Source organism: Macrotis lagotis, chromosome 1 (genome assembly GCF_037893015.1).
Source record: "Macrotis lagotis isolate mMagLag1 chromosome 1, bilby.v1.9.chrom.fasta, whole genome shotgun sequence".
In the NCBI taxonomy this organism is placed as follows: domain Eukaryota; kingdom Metazoa; phylum Chordata; class Mammalia; order Peramelemorphia; family Peramelidae; genus Macrotis; species Macrotis lagotis.
The window spans coordinates 858,751,060-858,775,057 of NC_133658.1; the positions used below are offsets into that span (position 1 = coordinate 858,751,060).

Genomic DNA, 23,998 nt, shown 5'->3' on the forward strand with positions numbered 1-23,998 from the left:
ACTTACCAATCAATCAACATTTTAAAAGTCCCTACCATGTACCAGGTCCTGTATTCATCACAAAAAGAGGCAATATAGAGTCCCTATCCTAATGATTATGAGATCCAGTTTCCAGGTGGTCTTGTTTGCCCAGTGCCTTCCACATAGTTCCTCTTAACATTACAGATATTCCCTCAAATCCTATGTTTAACTCAATTAATCCTTACTCAGAGACAGCTCTGATTGACAGCATGTATGTTTGTGAAAAAGTTCCCAGTTTCATTAATCAGAGTTGCCAGGAATGAGCTTATTCTGAGTAATAGACAAATAAAATAAAAATCCTTTACAAAAAGAGGATAGACAAGAATAATGCAAAGAACACCTGCATTGAATCAGGAAACTTGAAGACTAGTTGCTTTTCTGCTATAAACCATGTGATTTTCAGCAAATGCTTCTTGTTTCTCTGGGTCTCACTTTCTTCTAGAAAATGATGAGGGTGGACTTTGGTAGTCCTTTCTGGCTCTAATTCTGTGGATCTGCAAGTCAGGATCATTGCTATGAGGGAGTTTGCAGCTTTTTGGAGAAATAGGAATACTGCCAGGTGTATGCAAGGAGATGATGATGCTAATAATAGCTAGATTTATATATCACTTTAAGGTTTGCAAAGCACTTTACATCTGTTATCTCATTTGATTCTCATAACAAGCCTGAAAGATAAGTTCTATTCATTACAGATAAAGAAACTGATGCAGATAGAGGTAAGTGACTTTCCCAGAGTCATTTAGCTAATAAGTATCTGCAAGGTGGGGGGGGGGGATTTGAACTCAGGTCATTTTAATACAGCATGCTAGCTACTAGGACATTTTAGAATAGGGGCCATCTCCAGTCGTCCTGATTCATTTCTAGCCACTCAACCCAGATGACTCTGGAGGAGAAAGTGAGGCTGGAGTTTTAGCACAGCCCCCCTCACTCAAATCTAATCCATGTACTTGTCATGGCATCACATTCCTGATGTTGTGATCTTTTTCAAAACTGAAAATAATAATAAAAATTATTAATATTATCATTATTGTTATTATTAAAACTGGAATGAAGAGCCATTGTTCTGCCAAGGGTCATTTGGATATTTATAACATCATCTGTGGGCTATATTTGGTCAGACAATTCATCTCTAAAAAGCTACTGGATTTATGAAATTGTAAGTCCTGCCTGGGGTTGCTTTGGCAATGCCAGACTAATACAGCCCATGAACCAGAGTTCTCCACCCCTGCCTTGGAAGATATTGTCAAGTATCTTTTGGCAAACCAATAAATATAATACTCCAGGGGCTCTGTGATTTCATCTATGTAAATGTTCCTTCCAGCAATGCTTATTACAATCCATCTGTGCCTACTCTTCCTATGTGACTCTCATCCAACAGGTCTTGCCAACATATTACAAATAGTAAAGCGTAGAGATTCATAAATGCACAAAAGAACCATGAAGTACAAGGGAAATTTGCTTTGAACTAGGAAAATTGGAAAAGATTTCATGAATTATATGTCATTTGAAGACTGATTTAGCAAAAGCAAAGAACCCTGGGATATTTTTGAAGGATCAGCTAGAGTGTGAATTAACATAAAGTTAGAGTAATGTGAGATCATGCCCTGGGAAAGAGCATCTAGATTGCCTTGAATGCCAGCCAAAGGAGTCCCTTCCCAAAAGCAGTAGGAGCTATGGAAGCTTGGGGGAAGGGGAAGCAAAGTGTCAGTTGGAATGATCAAGGCTCAAGGGACTTAAAAGTTGGGTAGAATTTGGGTAGAGAGAAGGATACTAGCCTTGGAGGGGAGACCCTCTAAACCCCCTCTACCCCAACTTGTGACCCAGGTCTTCCAAGGCCTTTTTTACACTCATCATAAACAGAATTTGTAGGACTCTCCTCCAGGGAAACCAGTTTTTGTGCAGTTCAGAGTGCAGATTGTTGTTTCTATCTACCTTTGAACTATTATCTTTTCATTTTCCCTAAATCGTTAAATCAGCTAGGACTAAAATTAAAAAACGAACAGACTAGATATTCTCTGGGGCCGGCAGTCTTGAACATAGTAGACACTTAGTAAATGTTTGTTTAATTGAATTGTTTACCAATACCAGGTATCATGTCTGCTATTCATTCCTCTCTTTACCTCTCCAGATCCCAAATACAAAATGGCCCATCAAGGGAAGTCAGGGAAAAGCTCATGGAACTCATATCTCCATGCCTCAGAGGAAAGAGAGAGCCCCAAAAATCCATACCCCAAACAGGGTCAAGAAAAACTTTGTCAGGCTCCAGCAAAGAAGGAAGTGAAAGGCTGGGGTGACCAAGAGCAGGGCAGTGCAGAGGATGAAAAGTCTGCAGGCGTACACTGGGGCTATGAGGAAACCAAGATCTTTCTGGCAATTCTCAGTGAGGCTTCATTTTCTGAAAAACTCCGGACCTGTCATAGAAACAGCCAAGTCTACCGTGCCATTGCTGAGCGACTGCAGAAGCATGGCTTCCTCCGGACACTAGAGCAGTGTCGGTACAGATTCAAAAACCTCCAGGCTAGTTACCGGAAAGCAAGAACCAGTGATGCCCCAGGGACCTGTCCTTTCTATGAAGAAATAGCGGCCCTGATGCATTCCCAGGCTTCCATCAAACCAACTTATGCTTTGAAAGAGATCATCTGTCCACTAGGGAAGATGAGTGGAGACTCTGACTCCCAGGGTCAGGATCCTGAGGACTGGGAACGAGGGAATCCTGGAAAGGGAATCATAGCCAAAGACTATGAAAGGAAGGAAATGGGCCTCACGGAGTTCACCCAGGAGCTCAAAGGTTCCAGAGCTGCAACTCTTTACCAGAGCCGAACAGGTAAGGATCTCTTTAGTAATGAGACTTTGGCATCTCCTCTAAAATTACTCTTGCATACCCTAGAGAAATTTTACAAAGTTACAGAATAACTGTGTTAGAAGTGCCTGAGATGGGGACAGCTAGGTGGTATAGTGGATACAGCACAGGCCCTGGAGTCAGGAGGACCTGAGTTCAAATTTGACCTCAGACATTTAATAATTACCTAGCTGTGTGACCTTGGACAAGTCACTTAACCCCATTGCCTTGCAAAAGCCAAAAAAAAAAAAGTACCTGAGAAAGATGCTAGAGGAAAATAGAGATTAGAAAGGAAATAGACTGAAGGACAGGATTTTGAAAGGTCTTAATAGGTTAGTACATTTGGCTAAATCTAACAACATTAAATCTAAAGAGACAAATGTAAATTTATATGTGAGTTCCATCAGCTACATATATATAAGACAGGGTATGAGTGACTAGACAGCTGGTAAAAGGATCTGGGTTACAAGTTAAATATGAGCAGAGTATGATATGGTAGCCAGGAGAGTGCATTCTTAAGCCAAATTAAGGTAAGTGTGGTGTCCAGTACCAGGATGGCAATAGTATGGCAGTCAAGACCATATGTTGAGGTCAGTGTTCATTTCTGCTCATCACCTTTTAGGAAGGACTGATGAGGCAGAATGTGTACAGAGGAAGTGAAAGGCCTGAAGTTTCATGCTATAGAACTGATGGAAGAAACTGGGTATATTTAGCACAGAAAAGACAAGATAGGAGGGATACGGCATCTCTCTTTAAGTCCTTAAGGACTGCTACGTGCTAAAGGGCCCTGTTTGGCCCCAGAGGACAGAATCAGGAAAAAGAAATTTTCTAAGAGGCAGATTTAGGCTTGATAAAGGACAAACTTCTGACAGTGAGCTCTCCCAAAGTGGAATGGCTTCTTCTTGAGGTCCCTGGAGGTCTTCAGGCAAAGACTAGATAATCACTTGTCAGATACATGGTAGAGAAGACTCTTGTTGAAGTAGAGGTTGGGCTAGATTACCTGCGATATCTCTTCTTAGTCTGAGACACCAATCTTGTGCCAAAAGCCCCCCTTACCTGGTAGCATTTTGGTCCTTTGTAGATGTTGTTGCTGAAGTCATTTAATCAATGGATTAGTCATCCAGTATGAATTGAATACATGCTGTGATAGGACTCCTGGGGAAGCTAAGGAAGACAAAGTCCTCATTTGGCCTCATGTAGCTTCCTACCTAAGAGGGTGACTCAGGCACATAAAGATAACCAGAACTCAGGGAGAATATTTCAGGGCTCTCAGAAGGGTACAGAGCACTATGGAAATTTCTGTCTTTTATACTCTCCCCTTAGTGATAGCTTTACAATTCTTTATTCCTGTGACAGGTGTGCATTGGGGCTATGAGGAAACCAAGGCTTTTCTGGAAATCCTCAGTGAATCTCAGTTTTATGAAAAGCTCCGAACACACCACCCCAACCGTCAGGTATATCGGGTCATTTCAGAGCGCCTGCGGGAGAAGGGCTTCCTGCGGATGCCAGAGCAGTGTCGGACAAAGTTCAACAGCCTCCAGACAAGCTACAGGAAGGCAGAGAGCAACCATGCCCCCAAGACCTGTGCCTTCTATGATGAGATGCATGCTCTAGTAAATGCCCACACAGCTGTAGCAGCTGCTAGCATCCTGAAGGAGGTGGCACATGACCCCAGGCAGGCAGGCAGCAATGCTGATCTGGACAATGAGGAGGCTCTGGAAGATTGTGACAGTGATGAAGTAGCCATCAACAAAACCAAGAGTCCTGGGGTCCCTGCTTTATTTCAAGTCTCAGCCGGTAAGACAAGTCTCATTTTTTCATTGGACTGTCTTCCCCACTTCAAGTCCTGGCTTTATCCAAGGGAATCTGTCTGGTTTGGTAACAAGTGCATTAGACAAGAAGGCCAGAAATTTGGGTTCATTTTCATCCATATGTTGAAACTGATTAACTATATTTATCAATGTACATGTATTTTTTGGTTTGCTATTTACTTAACACTGAGTAATATCCTATAAAAGGGTATATTACATGGTCCCTTCTCTCAAGGAACTAATAGCCTAGTTGGGAAAAACAAGAAAATACAAAATAATAGAAAACATAATTGGGAGAATGAATATCAGCCCCCCAAAGCTCAGCTCTCCCACTATCTAGTTACATGGCCTCTTTAGGGATTCATCTTCCTTTTCTGAACCTTATAGATAAAAAAAATTCCCTAATTTCATGTCTATAACTAAAGTGCTAATTTATGTGTTATCTATTAAAAAACATGAGAAAAAATTATGAAAAGGGGGTGGCTAGGTGGCACAGTGATTAGAGCACTGGCCTTGGAGTCAGGAGTACCTGAGTTCAAATCTGGCCTCAAACACTTAATCATTACCTAGCTGTGTAGCCTTGGGCAAGCCACTTAACCCCAGTGCCTTGCAAAAAAAAAAAAAAAAAAACCCTAAAAACATTATGAGAGTTCAGGGAAAAGAAAGTGAATGAGACCTGGAATAGTCAGCAGTGAGACTTAAACAAAAAAGAGGCAGTATAGTGGCTAGAATGCTGCACTCTCACCATAGGCAAGTAACTTAACCACCCTGAGCCTCAATTGGAAAATAAGTATAATAGCATCTTCAATTCCAACTGTCCAAGATCATTGTAGGACTCTTAATAATCTGTATAGAGAGCCTGGAAAGCTTGAAAGTATATCAGGTGTTGGGGCAGCTAGGTGGCATAGTGGATAAAAGCACCGGCCTTGGAGTCAGGAGTACCTGGGTTCAAATCCGGTCTCAGACACTTAATAATTACCTAGCTGTGTGGCCTTGGGCAAGCCACTTAACCCCATTGCCTTGCAAAAAAAAACTAAAAAAAAAAGTGTTTTATTAGTCAATGATTGCCTACTGGTTCCATTGCAGACAGTACTGTTTGAACTGGGCAGAGCACTTCAGGCCAGGAGAACATGAGGAAAGGTCAGAAGTGACAAGGAGTAGTTTGTAGCAGGAGGAGGACAATGAGGATAGCCTGAAAATACATGAATTTGAGCATGTCTATTTTCATGCACTTCTGCTGTCATGTGCAAAATGGCTTTTTTTTTAACATCAGATCCTAATTTGGAGAAGATAGGTTTTATGAATCTAGCTGAAAGCTATAATTGGATATGACCTTGCCCTTTTCCTAGCCCTCGGTTGTCTTCCTTGACTAATTGGTTGACTGAAATCATCTTTTCGTTGTTGCTGTTGTTGCTTTTCTCAGAGCTGAGGATCCAGAGTGAAAACAAGGAAGAGCCTGAAAATCAGGGCATTTCTGAGAAAAGGCAACTCTGTGAATCTGAAAGGGATGTAACTCAACTACTTAACTGGGGGAAAAACTGTGAAAATGAGTACCAACAAGAGAGACCATGGGGGGGAGACCTAGGAGAAAGACAAGGAAAAATGACTTCCAAAAAGGATTTACAAAATCCCACAGCTCAAAAAGGATCTGCTTCAGAAGGAAAACCATACAAATGTCTTGAATGTGGAAAGAGTTTCAGTTGGCGGTCACACCTGGTAATGCACCAGAGAATACATACAGGAGAAAAACCATATAAGTGTCTTGAATGTGGGAAAAGTTTTAGTTGGCGGTCACACCTCAACACTCATTTGAGAATCCACACAGGAGAGAAGCCCTACAAGTGTCTAGAATGTGGAAAGAGCTTTAGTGATGGAGCAGGCCTCGCTGCACATCGGAGAATCCACACAGGAGAAAAGCCCTATCAGTGTGAAGTGTGTGGCAAGAGCTTCAGGCTCAACCCCAGCCTGGTTGTTCACCAGAGGATCCACACAGGGGAAAAGCCCTATAAGTGTAGTGAATGTGGAAAAGGCTTCAACAATAGCTCCCATTTCAGTGTCCATTGGCGTACCCACACAGGTGAGAAACCTCACGAGTGCCCCCAGTGTGGGAAGAGCTTCAGTAAAGGCTCTTCCCTCCACAAACATCAGAGAATTCACATGAGGGGAAAACTTCCATTGCAGCCCAGGCTCGATTCTACTTCGGGAAGCCTGCATGGGAAGAGCTCTCTGAACAGAGGTGAATGCTTCTGATCTACCCTGGTTTTGTTCAGGAATAGCAGTAAGCTTTGATTGAGTGGGAAGAACATTGTGGTGGAAGTTGGGAGATCTGGGTAACAATCCCAGTTTTGCCATAATTTTTCATGTGACCATAGGCCAAACATTACCTATCTAGGAGCCTATAAATCTATGAATCTGAAAGGTGGACAACATGCTGTCCAAGGTCCTTTTACTCCCAATATTTTGTGATTCTTACTCAGTTGTTCTTTCCACTTTGGGAAAGAGTCTCACCAGATGGGGTCTAAAATTGAGACTAAGTCCCCTTCCTAGCTGTGCCTTTACCTCAATGCATGCAGGGTTACCCTTCCCATGTGCCTCAGTTTTATGTTTGATAAAATAGGGGAGAGTAATCCTTATCTTCCCAAACAAGGTTTGGTTTTTTTGTACTTTCATTCAGAAAGAAAGCCTTATGCACTGAACACCTCCAAGTCTGGATGTCTCCTGCTTATCTCGGGTTTTATCAGTGCCTCCTAGAAAATTATTTTGCTATCATTGGGATGGAACCATTCAACTTTGGGATTCAGAGTATCTAGTTTCAGGAGGAAATCAGGAAAGAACAAGAGGGATGATTTGGGAATTCTGGGTATATTTTATTCAATATGAACAGGTACTTATAAAATGTGGTGAAAGAACTAGTTAAGAATATGTGCAGATAGTGCCTCCTCTCTCTCTCTCTCTCTCTCTCTCTCTCTCTCTCTCTCTCTCTCCTTCCCTCTCCCTCTCCCTCTCCCCCCCTTAATGCTCTCAGGTCTTTTTGCTTGGAGTTTTCTGATTTTAACAGCACTGGACTCATAAGGACAAATGTAGACTGATAAAGGAACTTCAGGGTTTGTTCTGAATGTATAGAGACATCTTAACTCGATATGGGAATTGTGAAAGTGAAATTCATTTCCCCTTCCTCATGTTAACCTCAAAGAATGCCTTAGACTATGGTGAATGTACTGCCTGTTCCCTTTGTTATATTAATAAAATTGAATTTATTGCTCATTGTGGTTCTAAATGATAACAATTAGAGGGTAATTAGATAGCATTTGGATGATTGTGAGAAATTGTAAGAATGCTGATAAAGTTAATCCTAAAGTCTAAACACTGGTTGGCAAGCCTCCATCTCTTGGCTTCTAAGGTCTCTTCCAGCTTTGAATGATCTGATGATCCCAAGTATATTTGATGAGGGAAGAAGTTAATCTTACATAATACCCAGATTTCTACAGTGTTTTTACAGCTTTACCATCTGAAATTTTCTTTTCAAATCAAGTTCACTATCTCCAAGGCAATACTGGCAACATGTTATTGCCAGTGATGACTTCACATTTCAAACAGACTTTTATATCACTCATGCATGAATGATGTAATGTGAACATTGGAGTTGGAGGACCTAGGTACAAAGCCTGCCTCTGTACCTTCCCTGTGCAAATTTGGACGAGTCACCAAATCCTTATAAGCCTTGTTTTCTCCATCTGCAACATCCAGGAGGTGGGATGAAATAAACTTCAAGTACAAGTTCATCACCTTTGCTTCCATAGCCAAGACCCTTCTAGGTTCCACAAGATAGAATCCCATGCTTTAATCACATCAAAGGCTGATAGCAACATTCTACTTGGAACCTTACCCGCCTTTTAGTCAACAAGTTTCTCCCTATCTACATCCCCTTCCCCACCATGTGTAGTAAATCCCAATTTCCTGCTCCTTTAATCTGTGTGATTCAATTAAATTCAACAAATGTATTGGGAATTTGAAGACAGAAATGGAAGTTATTCAGTCTGTAACCTGCCTCGTTTAAAACATCTAACCCACAATTATTCCTATCCAGTTCTGTCTAGACCCTATACTCTTCAGCTATGCACCCTCAATCTCCACTGTGACCTCTAGAATCCCTGATGTTAAAAACTTTCCTCTATTCTTGAAATCTTTAGACTTAGAGAAAATGTCCAGTCTGCCATATTGTTCACATGTACTAGAACATAGCACTGGCAGCAGCATGAGTTGCTCATCTACATATATGACCTAGCTACGTGCTCCCCATTTGGGTACTCTTCCACACGTTTACCCTGGACTTATGTTTTCCATTTATATTTTCCTTGTTACATTTCCCCAATCACTTATATTAGGTACTTTTCTACACATGTGCCCTAGCCACCTATGATCCCCACACATGCCTTTTATTCTTCTCACTGTTAGTGTTGTGACATTTATGGGAGAAATATTGCTACTTTTCTTACTATGTCATTAAAAGCTTTGCTTTTAACTGTCTGCTGGCAGACTACTAAAGATAAACACAAGGATAGAGGTTTGTGAGCTATAGTTTTAGGAGATGGGAATCCACAGAGTACATTGAAACTAGGGTCACTGTTCCCTGGGACACCTACCTATAAGTTGGGGGCCCCAGGTGCTTCACAGAATGTGTAAGGAACATAAAAGTACCTCTTTGCTCCTTGAAAGCAACAGGAACCAGTGGGCTATTAAATGAGTGGGGAGAGAGAAACCCAGACGTGAGTTATATGGCAGATCTTGGAAAGAGAAGTGCTTCATGATGAAATCCAGGGTGTGTGGGGCGGTGGGGTCTGATGTGAGCTAGCAATGATTGTCTCCTTTCTTTTGTCTGTGTTACCCTGGGTTCTCAACTGCAATTTTCTGACATATTCTTTATAGTGTATAACTTGAGGCACATACAGATTTTCTTCTTCCCCCTTTCCCTTGCAGTTTTATATTTGCAGACAAACATTCTTAATAGCCCTTTTCAGTTATGTGCCATCTCTGGCCAGGGACCTTTCTTAAATTTTAAGCCACTGCCAAAAATATCCATCATGCCTCATGCATCCAGATTATTGTTGCCCTTCCTCTGCAAGGGTAGAGTCCAGAATGAACCATGTTTTCCCTTGCCTACGTTTGAGAGTCAGGTGTGTAAAAGAAAGGAGAGGACAGAAGCATCTGTTACCATGCTCTCAACGGGAGAAACCATTCAAGTCAAAACCTGGAAAGGATTGAGGCTCTCAGGAATGCTGATAAGAACCATCACTAACTATTCTATTAAGATTTCAAACCTTGGGCTCACACCATTTACTACAGAATTATTTATCTATAAAATTATTACTATAGAATTTATAAAATTATTCCGGGATGGTCTCTTATCAGGACAGCGTTGAAGCAGAGGCACAAGGTGTTACTGAAAGCATTCCTGGCAGTATCTACTCACCTTCCCATGCTGTGGATGGTGTTTTGTTCTTTTGATCAGAATTAGCTGAATCTTTTAAAAATTTCTATTCCTGAGTTTCTCAAAACTTAGGAGGGGTTTTTCCTTTTGGTTTAAAGTTTACAGATAATACACACACACACACACACACACACGTGTGTGCACATACACATATGGCTAGGGGATTACCATTTTAATCTGTTGGGCAAAACTGAAGCATTTTCATTTTTCTAAATTAGCAAAGCAAAAAGTCCCTGAAATTCACTTGTTATCTACTAACTACAATCAATGAGAAAATAATTTATTTTCCTTTGGTTTTGAGGGTTTGGGGGTTGGGGGGGTTGGGGGGTTACAAGACAATGGGGTTAAGTGATTTGCCCAAGGTCACATATTAAGTGTCTGAGGTCAGAATTAAACTCAGGTCCTCCTGACTCCAAGGTGGTATTCCATCCACTGCACCATCTAGCTGCCCCATCAATTTCTTTTCCTAATGCAAAATGTTAAAAAAGCTGTGAATTTAAGAAATATTTTAGATGTCAATTATTTTCCAAAAATTGGCAATGGCACATTAGGCTTGTAGGAGATATTTGCATTCTCCTGGCTCTCTTGGGACCCCTAGAATATCCTGTGTGAAGAACTAACTACCTGAGCAAAGGCACAGTCTTATCTGTAAAATCTCCAATTGTCTAGAACTTTCCAGCAACTACTGAAGGCAAAATCAAAATATGTCACTGGCATTAGAGATCTGAAATGACATCTGTGTCCAAGTTCCAAGGACGGTACCTATGTGAAAATCCCAGAACATCTCAACCTTGAGATTCCAGAAAAGTTAGAAATTGTTCCAGGATGGCATTGCTTAGGGACCATGACAAAAATGACTGTTAACAATACTTTCACTGTAATTGGGGATTTCAAACTAGCTGTCTGATAAATTACCTGCTTCCTCTGCCCTATTGGTTTCAGTAGTAGTTATTCTGGGAAGCAACTGAATCACCCTAAATTTTGGATGGTGTTACTCCAGAGATTTTCCATCATATAAATATTTTCATTTCCAACATGGCTCAGGACCACAAAGATTCCATCAGATTTCAATTAACATTAAAGAAAGTTCTCTCAACAAGACAAGAATAGAAAAGGAGAAATCCATCTGCAGCAATATAGCAATGTGGTCCTCCACCAACCACTTATCTGTGTCTTAAAAAATTTTAGGACATTCAAAAGGACAAAATTCTACTTTTATTAAGATAATTAAAATAATTAGTTATCATTTTTATTCCTGGGCATAATTCCAAAACAGGTAGGCATGGAAAATAAAAGGTAATATCACCATCAGCAATTCCTCCATATTCTGTAGATACCTAAATTCACTACCACCAGTTTAAAAAACAAAGGCAAAAAAAACCCTAGGCCTCTTCATAATGACTCTAGCCAGGAGTTTGCTAGCATGGCACCAATCACAGAAAGGAGTCCCAGACTTTATATTAACAATGTCTGAGCTACATTCAAGCCTTTTCTTGTTTTAATCATTCATCTTCCCATTTATAAAAAAAGGAAAAAATCTCAATCTGCTTTACAAGATTGTAATGTGAGGTTGAAATGGTCCTGTTAAGTGCTCTAGGTTTGCTAAAAATCGGAAATCTGTGATGTGGTAATGTTTTTTATTGCTCCAATAAAATACAAGATTCCTCAAAGTTCCCATGCTAATGACTTTTCTGTATTAGACCAATAATTGCAAAGTTACTCACTTAGCTCTTACAGTTTTCATTAACCATGGCAAGGCCTAAGGAATATGTTTGTGGGTTGTTTTGTTTTTGTCAAAACAAAAACTTCTTGTGAAATGTGTTTTAATATTCAACTCTTTAGAGTTTTAAAATTCACATCCAAGTTGCTTGGCTTTATACCAGTACTGTTTCCCTGGGATGAACTGAGCCTAAAGCTTAAAGAAGTACAGCAAGTTTATCATGATTCCTAAAATTAAAATAAATGCTTTTTTTTCTCTCCTACATCACTTTATGTCCAGTATGTGTTCTCCGGTGGGCACTGAAGTGTGAACTATTGTTGAAATCTTTTCCACACTCAGTACATTTGTATGGTTTCTCTCCAGTATGGATTCTCTGGTGTATAATAAGGCTTGAGCTCTGGTTGAAACATTTCCCACATTCACCACACCTATATGGTTTCTCTCCAGTGTGAATTCTGTGGTGAGTAATGAGGTTAGAACGGTCACGAAAGTTTTTCCCACACTCCAGACACTTATAGGGTTTCTCTCCTGTGTGAACTCTCTGATGAGTGATGAGCTTTGAACGTTCACTGAAGCATTTCCCACAATCAACACATTTATATGGTTTTTCACCTGTGTGGACTCTTTGATGATTAGTAAGGGTTGAGCTCTTACTGAAGCTTTTCCCACATTCTGCACATTCATAAGGTTTCTCCCCAGTATGGATTCTTTGGTGACTAGTAAGGGCTGAGCTCTTACTGAAGCTTCTTCCACATTCATGGCATTCAAAAGGTTTTTCTCCAGAGTCAGCTCTTTGGGGCCCATGACAAGTTAAGCTCATACTGAAAATGTTTTCTCCTTCAACCTTCTCAGAAATCTCCCCCATATGGTTTTTCAAGTGTGCCCTCAATGATGAATTGTTAGCAAAGCTTTCCCCATGCTCATTATATCTGTCAGTATTTCCTCCCATGTGGATTCTCTGATGTTTAATAAGATTTGAACTCTGGTTGAAGCTTTTCCAACACTCACTACATTTATAGGGTTTTTCTCCAGTGTGGATTCTCTGGTGAGTGACTAGGTTTGAATGATCACTAAAGCTTTTTCCACATTCAAGACATTTGTAAGGTTTCTCTCCAGTATGGATTCTCTGGTGAGTATTGAGGTTAGAACGGTCACTGAAGCTTTTCCCACATTCAAGGCATTTGTAGGGTTTTTCACCTGTGTGGATCCGTTGATGTGCAATAAAGTGAGAGCTCCGACTGAAGCTTTTCACACATGTGTTGCATTTGTAAGGTTTTTCTGCTAAGTACAATCCCTGATGATCTATTAATTTTTCTAAATCCTCTTCAGAACCACATTTCTCCCATTGTTCCTCTGAGGAACTTTCACACTGTCTTGATGATTCATATTCATCCTCAGTGTCTTTTCCCCAAACAGGCTGGCAACCATCTTCTTCAAAATCTTTTGATGACTTGTGCAGCTCCTCAGAAACTTGCTGCTTTGAATTCTGTTCTTCATTCTCACACTTCATGTCCAAATCTAAAAAAGGAATAGAAATGTACAGTGATAGTGAATAAAGAAACGTGGAACTGGGGGAAATACATGGAGAAGGAATAAAATTAAAATTAAATTAGAGATATTAAGTTGCAGCCTCCCTCCCTTCTTTGAATAGGAGGGCCCTGTGAATCCCCATTCACTGGGGATTGTGAGTGTACAACATGGCTTATATAATGCTAGGCTTGAGTTATACGCTTTTGAATTTTGCTGAATTAATCTTTGTTATAAGGGATTCCTCATGAGAGTACTTCCAACTTCCTATGGGAGTAGGAAAATGGGGAAATGTAAGTAAAATAAAAACAAAAGATATCAATAAAAAAATTAAAGATAAAACTGCAAAAGCTCATTTTCAAAAACAAAATTTTTAAGCACCTCAAAGGTAAGGATTATATTTTGGTATTTGCTGAGTAGGACCCCAATATTCATATTTTGAAATCTGCCTAACTGCTTCTTGTTTGAATTCGAAAAATCACATTTGGCCAGAGAATGAGAAAGCAATTTTGCTTAGGAGACTAAGAGGGATTTATCATAATAAGACCTAATTACAGAACTTTCCTCAGCTAAATCTGCTATGGTTAGCCTACAAAGATCAGAAGGAAAATGCCTAGAGAGAGTCTTTAAGATTAAAGTATAAGGCCTTCTGGAGAGGTCTTAAGCAAAATTTCCAGTACCAGCTCCAACCAGTTCCTTTTGGAACAAATCTCTTAAATGTCCTCTTGATCCTATCATCCTATTTGCTAACTTAGGTTAATAAAAGCTGTGACCCTCAGAACCCCATAGGCTCCAGCTCTCTGACTGGCCTGTGGCTGACTAGGTGAAAAAAAAAAATACCCAACCCCCACAGATAGGTACTGATTCATTTATAAGGATGCAAGAAGAGAATATGTGAATGAATGGTCACTTCAGTCAATTCTCATAAAGCAAATAAGTGTTATGTGCCTGCTCCATTTTGGGAATGGAAAGAAAATAACTGCCCATCCTCAAGCCTCAACCTATGATTTCTCTGGAGTAGAGAACTTTCTCTGCCAATGCAGATTGGTATTTGATCTGCAACTTAACAGAATTTTAGAGCTTCCCAGAGCACCATCCATCTGCCCCAAGGACTCCAGTCAACAAGACTTGAAACTGAGCATTCCCAAGTCAGTCACCTGACTCTATCCATGACATCTCAGGAGCTTACAATTTATCAGGGGAAATAAATATGTACAAAAAAGAAGGTATGAAACAAGTATGGGATCAAGGCAAGCAGAAGGCCTGAAGTCATCAGAAATTTCTGAGGAGAGAATGGATGACTTTCAGTTAGGGGGGGTAAGGCAAGATGCTCTGGAGAAGGGAGCCCCTCAAGTAGGATACTAGTAGGAGACAGGGAAGAAGAAGGGTAAGTGAGGCACAGGGGATGAACTCCAGAATAATTAGCAGTCTACTTTGATGTAAATGTAGAATGTGCACAGAGAATTCATTTATAACAAAGTTGGAAAGGTTGGACTACCTAAGGTTTCAAATGCCAGGTCCATCACAAGGAGAAGCTATGGAAGCTTTTTTTGAGCAAGTGAATAACATGGTTAGCCTCAGACTAGAAGATTGTTCCAGTAAACATTTGAAAGATGACTTGGAAGAGGTAGAAACTGGAGGATTCACAAGAAACCCACCACAATAGTCCAGAGGAAAGATGGTGACAATATGAGCCCTGAGAGAAGATGAATTTGAGAGATACTGTGAAGGATTTTCCTCTGACTGGATGTGGGAGGTGAGGACAGATGATTCAAAGATTTTTGCATGACCAAGGATGGTGGGACCACAAAGAATAATTGGAAATTTGGGAGGATAGAAAGAGACATGATTCATTTCAGACATGTTAAATTTTGAGGTGCTGTCATAATAGCTGGGTAGAGATGCTTACAGGCAGCTGAAAATACAGGCATGGAGCTCTGAAAAGCTATCAGAACTGTATGTATGACTTGGGGGTCATTTGCAGAAATGACTCCCTCAGTAAAGTCATGAGAGTGAACAAGATCCCTAAAAGAGTTTGATGAGAGAGTGAAGGAACAAGACAATGAACCAGAAGGGAAAAAGAAGATACAGGAAAAGTTCTATGAGGAAAAAAAGTGAGAAAAAAGTGAGAAAAGAAAGAATATCAAGGAGTCAAGAAGGTCAAATGCTGCTGAATGAAACAGGAAGAATATGGCCAAGAAAAGAATACTAGATCTGGAAATTAAGAAAATTAAAATTACTTGTAACCTTGAAAAGAGCAATTTCCTTAGAGATGGAAGTCAGGCTGTGGAATTTTAAAAGAGAATAAGAAAGTTCAGGAAAGAGTTAAGACTAGTCCACATGTTTAGCAGTGAAAATAGGACAACTTGAGGGAATATTTAGATAAAGGGAAAGAATTTTAAGATGGGAGAAACCTGAGGTTCATTTTAAGCATAGAAAAAAGAACCAGAATTATAAGGATATTGAATGGATGAGGGAAAAGATGAGAAAAGATAGAATGGAGTATGATTGGAATTTAGCATTAAGTGAAGGGGAAAATGAAAAAAATTAGTAACTACAAAGGTTCCAAGCCAGTGAAGAGGGCAGGAAGATAGCCTATGTTCTCAGTAAATAAAAGACAAATATGTCAGTGGCTAAAAGGAATGGTAGGGTAGAGCTGAAACACAGGTTTTGAACTGCTGTCCTAGGGAATGTAGTAGAAAGTTCATCAGAAATTAATAAAAGTTGGGCCATACAGTGAGTTAGCTGAAGTTTGATGGCAGGAATTTATCTCTTGCACAACTTCACAACTTCCTTTGAGAATGCTCATTAGCTTAGGAGAAGGGTGCAAATGGGGAAAGTGAGGCCATATTAAGAGCCACTAGGACAGGACGAGAGGAATATCTGAAGGGTAGAAGGGACAACATGTTAAAATGGCTACTTGTATAGTTGTTATTTCACTGGTCATAACTAAACATGAAGGAAGGTCATTAAGTTAAAACAGGAATAATGGACTAAGAAAACAGAGTCCAAGGGCTTAGAGATTACAGGATCATGAATTTAGAAAGAGAAGGGCACAAAGAGACCATCAAGTCTATCCCCCTCATTTTACAGACAAGAAAACTGACACACACAGAAACATGAAATGACTCAGCCTGGATTCCATGACTAGGAAGTGTCTGAGGTGGGATCCGATCACAGGTCTTCCTACATCCAAGTCTGGCATGCTATCCTTTAGAGCATGCTGCCTCTCAATAGCACAAAAGTCATGCCTATTTAACATTTGGGAAAATGAAGTCAGTGACAAGAGCTCAAGGTCACAGTGATTAGCAGAGCTGAAATGAGGCTCCTAAAACTTTAGATTCTCAGTCCAGTGCTATTCCCATTAGACAGGCCACATGGTTGCCTAATGAACAGGGAGAAGCTTACCAATGCAGCTTTTAAATGGAGCTGCAGTGTCAAGGATCTTAAAATGCTGGGTTGGTACATCACTGCCTCTGTCCTCTTTGGTTGCTTCCTCCTCCTCCTCCTCCTCCTCCTCTTCCTCCTCTTCTTCCTCCTCCTCCTCCTCCTCCTTCTCCTCCTGTCTCCAGGCCCTTTGGCCCCATTCTTCAGCATCTTTCCTTCCTGGCCTTTCTGGGAGGTGGGCATTTCTAAGAATTGCTCGTGCACGCATGAGAGTATCCAGCTCTTCATAAAAGGGGCAAACCCCTGGGGGCTGGCTGCTTTTAGCTTTCCGGTAACTTCGTAAGAGGTTTTTGAACCTGTAGCGACACTGTTCTAGTGTTCGGAGGAAACCCCGTTGGCGTAGCCGCTCAGCGATGGCACGATACACTTGGCTGTTCTGATGACAGGTCTGAAGTTTTTTGGAGAATGGAGATTCACCAAGAATGGCAAGGAAAGTCTTGGTTTCTTCATAGCTCCAGTGAACACCTGCTACCAGAAGAGAAGGTTTTAGAGCTCTCAAACCTAGAAAGGGTCATTCTGGTTGGTACCTGATGGCCTAGGGATAAAGGCCTGTTGAGCATATGAGGAATTATGAAGAAAATGCTATTTCTATTAAGGGAAAGGAAAAACAATCAGCACTTTAGAGCTGGCTGAAATCTGAGAGACTAGCTAATAAATGCATTTCCTCCTATTGAAGGCCTTCCACTAGGGATGAGATGATTACTTGTCAAGAAGGTTGCAGAGGGGAACTCATGTTTCAGACAGGATGCTTCAGGCTAGCTACCCTTCCAAGATCCATTCTAGGTCTAAGATGTCATAATTTTAGTCCAAGACCTTCATTTTAAAGATGAAACTGAAGCCCAGAAAGATTAAATAACCATCCAAGGTCCAACAGCCAGCAATACTGCCAAGACCAGAATCTATGTCCAATGACTCTTGTCATTGACAATCAGGTCAAAACCATATACCCAAAGACCTGCTTCCCCTAAAAAAAAAGAGCCTAGCTAAGCCATAAGGTCAAAATTTGGGCCCCCCAAAGAAACATGTCAAAGATATAGTTAGTTACAAAATTCTGGGCCCAAATCTTTTTGTCTTTCTCTTTTATTTATTTATCTGTGCATATGTTCTATTTCCCTAGCAGAATATAAGCTCTAAATAGGAATTGTTCTTTTCTTTGTTTTTATATTCCCTAGCACAGTAGCTGAAAATACATGCACATATATGTATATGAGCCAGATACAGTGCCATATACACACACGTATATATGCATTTATGTATATTTATATACATGCACATATACATTAATAAATGTTCACTAAATTGAATGGTACCAGATCCTACTGCCCCAGAATGCTATCTATATTGGGAGAATTTAGCTTAATGATCCAAAAGGATTCTTCAATATTTTTATTCACACCACACCAGGGTCATCAGATTGGGTGATGCTAATCCAACACTGAATATATATTTATTGTTGTTTTAATCCACATTCATTTTTTCATTCTAAACTTTCTAGAGGATATTTACAATAGTTAGGCAACCTTGGACCAGTGACAATTTCTCAAAACCTCAGTTCCTATAGCCCCTCATAGCCCCATAGCTATAAAATGAAATGGCATACCTAAATTCAATTCAAAAAACATTTATCAAGCATTATTAGTGTGTAGAGAACTATAAGTGATATTTAGATAAAACATCATCTTCACCCTCATAAAGTTTAGAATCCAAAAGATAATCTTTAGGACCCCTTTGGGTTCTAAAGGTCTTCAACTGTAACATTTCTCATTTCACTAGTTCATCATTCCTCCTGTTACCCAACCCCACAACCTGTGTTTTATATGTGCGTGTATATGGGTTAATTTGAGGGGAGGCCACTAGAGGGAGACAGGACAGGGGATGAAGCAGTTGAGGGAAGGGATAGGTGCAAGGACCCTGACAGATTCTTACCAATACGACTTTGGAAAAAGGTTGAGCCACCAGACATCCTGGGTACCCGGAATGGTTCTTCAATGACCATCTCATCCCCATTACAATCTTTAGCTGTTGTGGCCTCTGTAGCTGCTTCATGTTCCCAGTTCCCTTCTTCCTGCTCTTCTGTCTCAGCATCACTATCCCCCAACCTGGGGAGACCCACAGCCTTCTCTGAGACATCTGTGGCTCTGATAGCAGCCCGAGCCTTCACCAGAGTGTCCAACTCCTCATAGAAAGGGCAATTGCCAGGAGGGTGGCTGCTCTTGGCTTTTCTATAATTTCTTAAAAGGTTTTTGATCCTATATCGGCATTGCTCCAGGGTTCGCAGGAAACCCCGCTCTCGCAATCGTTCAGAGATGGCCCGGTATACAGGACGGTTCTGATGACAGGTTCGGAGTTTTTCAGAAAATGGAGACTCACCAAGGATGGCAAGGAAAGTCTTTGTTTCCTCATAGCCCCAGTGTACCCCTGTAACCCTCATATCTTCCACATCCCATTGTTCCTGTTCTTCCCAGGACTTTACTTCCTTCATGGAGGATGTCTGCCCTAGTCTCATTTGTTCTTCACATGGACTATGGTCTGCAGGGTTCTCTCTTTTTCCAGAGTCCAGAAGGTTTGGTACACATGGCTTTCTTCCTTGCTCTGGCCAGGAGATCCTGTTAGGTTTCAAAACTGTAAATCGGGTTCACAAGGAGGCAAAAAGGAGAGATGATGGTTTGTGTAGGTTCCTAAACTTTCCCAAAGTCCAGTCCCTTTCCCTGAAAGAGGCAGATAGAGCATGACCCCATAGGAATAATGATGGTGATAATAGGTAACATGTAAAGTGCTTTAAGGTTTAATATAAATTTTAGTTTGATCCTCACAACTCTGTTGAATAGGTATTAGGTGTAATATCCTTTGTGCTGAAGAGGAATCTGAACTGAGAAGCTAAATGACCTCCTCAAGGTCACAGAGCCAGTATGTATTAGAGAAGAACTCAAACCCAAATTACTCTTCTCTGCAAGCCAAACTATGCCAAGGGAAGTGAGGACACATTTGGCCCTAGGGAATGAGGAAAAGGAATGTTCATTAGAACAACTGTAGTAAAATCTCAGTGTGATGCAGTACATAGAACACTGGGTAGAAGCTGGGAGACGTGGAGGGGTAATAAGGACTAGAACAAACCCAAGTCTCTAGCCAGGAAAATCTGAGTTTAAATCCTGCCTGTGCATGACCCTGACCAAGTCACCTTTCTGGGTTTCAGTTTCCTGTTTGGTACCAATGATCTCTAACATCCTTCCCAGCTCTAAATCTGGAACCTCCAAGTTCAGATCTGATTCTACCACTAATTAGTTATAGAACCTTGGGACGGTCGCAGACCCGAAGTCTCAGTTTTCTCATCTATAAAATAACCTAATCACTAAGATCCCCTCCAACTCTAAAATTCTATGATTCTTGTAATTCTGGTTTAAAACTTAGTTAACCAATAACTAACTAGATAAGACTTCTAATTAGTTTCTTTTTTTTCTGAGTACTTCACTTTTAAAGAGAAAGATACAAAAAAGACAAAATAAATTTTTATTGGAGATCTAGTAAAAATGAGATATCTTCTCCTTCTGGCTTCTCTGGCTTCCTCCTGACCTAGGTCCTGGCTCAAACCCTCCCTTCTCCAAGAAGCCTTTCTCAACCTTTCCAGTACTTTCCCACACTGATTATTTCCTATTAACCCTGTAGATAGCTTGCTTATGCATAGTTGTTTTCATGTTATTTCCTCTAGAGGACTGAGTTCCTTGAGGACAGGAATTGTCTTGTGCCTGTCTTTATAGCCCCACAACACTTAGCACAGTGCCCAGCAAAACTAATCACTGTGGGTTATCCCACCCCACCACAGAGTAAATCCCTCATATCTGAAGGGATTACTCTGAAGTCCTACAAGACAGTCATTAGAAAAGAAATGTTCTACTATGGTCTTTTTCTTCAACTTTCCTAGGATGAGAAGTGGACACATATTTCTAAAATGTTTTCAGGAAGTTAGAGAAATAAGGAATCCTTAAATAACTAGAAAATTCCACTCATCGATACTTCTACTTCTTGAATGACTGGATAATCAAGGTTTAAGGATGTTCTATTTCTGAATATATATGGAACAGATATTTTGGGGCCCCTAATAACAGTCTATGTTAATGTTAACTCTAAGGAGCTTGCTGTCAGGAGAGGTCCTGGAGCCCAAGTTATGTTCCACTTAAGATTATAGAAGATAGAACAAGAATTTTGAAAACTGACTAAAAGATTAAAAGAGATTATTCTCTCACAGAATAAAAGTTCCCAGAGGGCAAGAATTGCTTTGTTTTTGCATTTATAGCCCCAACATCTGACATAGTACCTGGTACATAACAGGCCCTTAATAATTGCTTCTGATTAAAATAGATTCAGTAAAAAAAAAAAAAAAAAAAAAAAAGATGGCATGATAAAAGTCTTCAATACCAATGTAAATGAAGAAGGTGGGAGGTAAAAGGAGGTCAATGGTGGGAAGGAAATTCTTGTTAAGACCAAAAGTTCTCATAATAATCCTAGTGGAGCAAGAAATAAACTGGAAACAACAGAGGTACCCATTGACTGAGGGATGGTTAAACAAGATATGGTAGATGAATGGAATGGAATACTATTTTTTTACAAGGAACAAAGATAAGAAAAATAAGAAAACTTGTATGAATTGACACAAAATCAAGTAGAACTTGAAGAAAAGTATACAGAATGATACTATAAATGAAGATAACATAATTCAAATCAATGTTCAGATAACTGCTTTGGGAATACACTGCTTTTCTCTTGGTACACAGATGGTAACCTCTGGGTAGGGAATATTATACACACTCTTAGATAGCCATAGTTACTGTTATCAGAGGGCTTTAACTTTTATTTTTTTTCTCTTATTAGCGAGGAAATTGTGAAAAGGGGAAGGATTCCTCTAAGGTAACAGCAGTATAAAAACAAAAATGCATTAATAAAACCACTTTAAAAAAAAGAGAAATAAAGCAGCTTAAGTAAAGAAGTAGTTTTGGGGGGTGTCATTAGGTTTTTGGGGGGGTGCCATCAGCTTCAGATGCCAATATGCAAGTCATTAGAATAAAAATGTTCCTTTGTGCTTTCTGCCAGGATAAAGTGCCCCAGCAAAAGCTCTGGAAAATTCAACCCCGTGAGAAAGTGTCTGACTACAGGCAGCAAAGTATATGCAGGTCAAGGATCAGTTTGCTACATATGAGACCCATAGCAGAGGGTCTCAGACTTCCTTTGTTCATAGTGCCTTTGGTATCTTCAGTATTTTTTTCATACTTCCCTGCAGCCAAAAGAAATACCTAATAGGTTCATCTATTAATAAGTTGAGTTGAAAATTTTAAATGTCCCACTGCATCCTTATGAGTTGCTGCAGGGTTTAGAAGACTGGCTACCAGATGATCAGAGAAGGGTGGTTTGGCCATAGCGAGCCATAAATTTGGTTTTTTTCTTTTTTTTTTTTTAGGTTTTTTTTGCAAGGCAAATGGGGCTAAGTGGCTTGCCCAAGGCCACACAGCTAGGTCAATATTAAGTGTCTGAGGTCTGATCCGAACTTAGGTACTCCTGACTTTAAGGGCCGGTGCTCCATCCACTGCGCCACCTAGCCGCCCCTGTGAGCTATAAATTTGACAAAATTATAAAACACTCACAAGGCTGTGTCTCTTTGGCAGGACTGGTGGCAAAAAAAGGAGTTCTAAAATTCTCATGGTTCTCAGACCACTCACAATCCAAAGTGCCCTTAATCTATAATCTTTTAATGGTTAACAATCTGACACACTATTAAAGGAACTGAACCACAACCACACTGATGTTCTCATCATAACAAGACTGAAAAAAAGAGATATATAATTAGAAAAAATGGCAGAGAAGTACACGCAGAGGAAAAGTTAGTGCTCAGGATCTCTTTGGAGAAATAGGCAAAAATTAGTGGACTTAGTTTTATTATATGTTCAGAAGTGACAAGAAAAACCTGCCCATGTGTCCGTTGCCCCCAGGCAGCAGGAAACTCCTTCATGGGGTACTTTTTTCTACTTCACTAATACACATATGGGGCAGCTAGGTGGTACAGTGAATAGAACTGTAGGCTTGGAATCAGGAAGACTTATCTTTCTGAGTTCAAATATGACCTCAGACACTTACAAGTTGTGTAACCCTAAGCAAGTCACTTCATCCTGTTTGCCTCAGTTTTCTCATCTGAAAAATGAGCTGGAGAAGGAAATGTCAAACCATTACAGTATCTTTGCCAAAAAAACCCCAAATGGGGTCATGAAGAGTTAGACATGACAGAAATGACTGAACAACAACACATATATGCTTTGTTTTGTATAAATGTGTCATATTCCCCTTGAGGTATCTGATGACAAACTGGTGAGAGTGCTGGGCCTGGAGTCAGGAAGTTCTTAGTTCAAATAAAGCCTCAGCCACTTAAAAACTGTGGAACCTTGGGTATGTCATTTATTCTCTGCTTGTTATTGTGTCCTCAACTGTGAAATGGAAATAACAACACTTGCCTCTCACTGGATTATGAGTCTCAAATGAGATTGTGTGTGTGTGTGTGTGTGTGTGTGTGTGTGTGTGTGCGTGCGCGCGCGCGCATATATTTAGTACTCTGTAAGCATTATTTAAATGCTTATTTCTCTTATAAACTCTAGGGAGGTGAGGACTTTGTCATACAGTTGGTCTTTAAAAAACATCTCTCTTACTCCCTATAATCAATGATTTTGTGCTAATGAAAGAGACCAGAGACACAGATGATCTAATAACAAATCATCTTTAGAGTCCCACACATATATACACACCTCTGACATGTTCTGAGGCCATGGGGTTCATTAATGGGGGGTTTTTTGGTTTTATTTTTATTTGGAGAGTGGGGGGGTCGCAAGGCAATGGGGTTAAGTGACTTGCCCAGGTCAAACAACCAGGTAATTGTCTGAGGCTGGATCTGAACTCAGGTCCTCCTGACTCCATGGCCAATGCTCTATTTACTGCTCTACCTAGCTGCCCTTTAACTTGTTTTTTGATTCTCAAAAAGCATACAGCCTAGTTGAACAAAATGCCATTTTAAAAAACATATGTTCTGAATTGCATCTGTCTAAGAATTATGTATTATCCTAACACATATATGGGAAATATTAAATTTGAACAGAAATCCAAAGCTTCTC

General features: G+C 40.2%; 2 protein-coding genes across 11 annotated transcripts in view; one reads left to right on the plus strand and one right to left on the minus strand.

The window, feature by feature from the left end:
• LOC141508847 (zinc finger and SCAN domain-containing protein 29-like) overlaps positions 1 to 9,651 on the plus strand; it is a 29,953-nt gene extending 20,302 nt beyond the window's left edge. For all 7 annotated transcript variants that reach the window (XM_074217832.1, XM_074217831.1, XM_074217830.1 and 4 more), the window contains 3 exons: positions 2,150 to 2,845; positions 4,217 to 4,657; positions 6,095 to 9,651. In XM_074217832.1, the coding sequence (XP_074073933.1) occupies positions 2,150 to 2,845; positions 4,217 to 4,657; positions 6,095 to 6,921 (1,964 nt within the window). In that variant the 3' untranslated portion in view covers positions 6,922 to 9,651. The remainder of the gene's footprint in view (positions 1 to 2,149; positions 2,846 to 4,216; positions 4,658 to 6,094) is intronic.
• ZSCAN20 (zinc finger and SCAN domain containing 20) overlaps positions 7,686 to 23,998 on the minus strand; it is a 35,390-nt gene continuing 19,077 nt past the window's right edge. For 2 of the 4 annotated variants that reach the window (XM_074217839.1, XM_074217837.1), the window contains exons 6-8: positions 18,780 to 19,475; positions 16,815 to 17,318; positions 7,686 to 13,397 (exon numbers count right to left, since the gene is read on the minus strand). In XM_074217839.1, the coding sequence (XP_074073940.1) occupies positions 12,139 to 13,397; positions 16,815 to 17,318; positions 18,780 to 19,475 (2,459 nt within the window). In that variant the 3' untranslated portion in view covers positions 7,686 to 12,138. Of the gene's footprint in view, positions 13,398 to 16,814; positions 17,322 to 18,779; positions 19,476 to 23,998 lie in introns of all 4 variants that reach the window. The other 2 variants (XM_074217838.1, XM_074217836.1) reach the window with 1 other exon arrangement.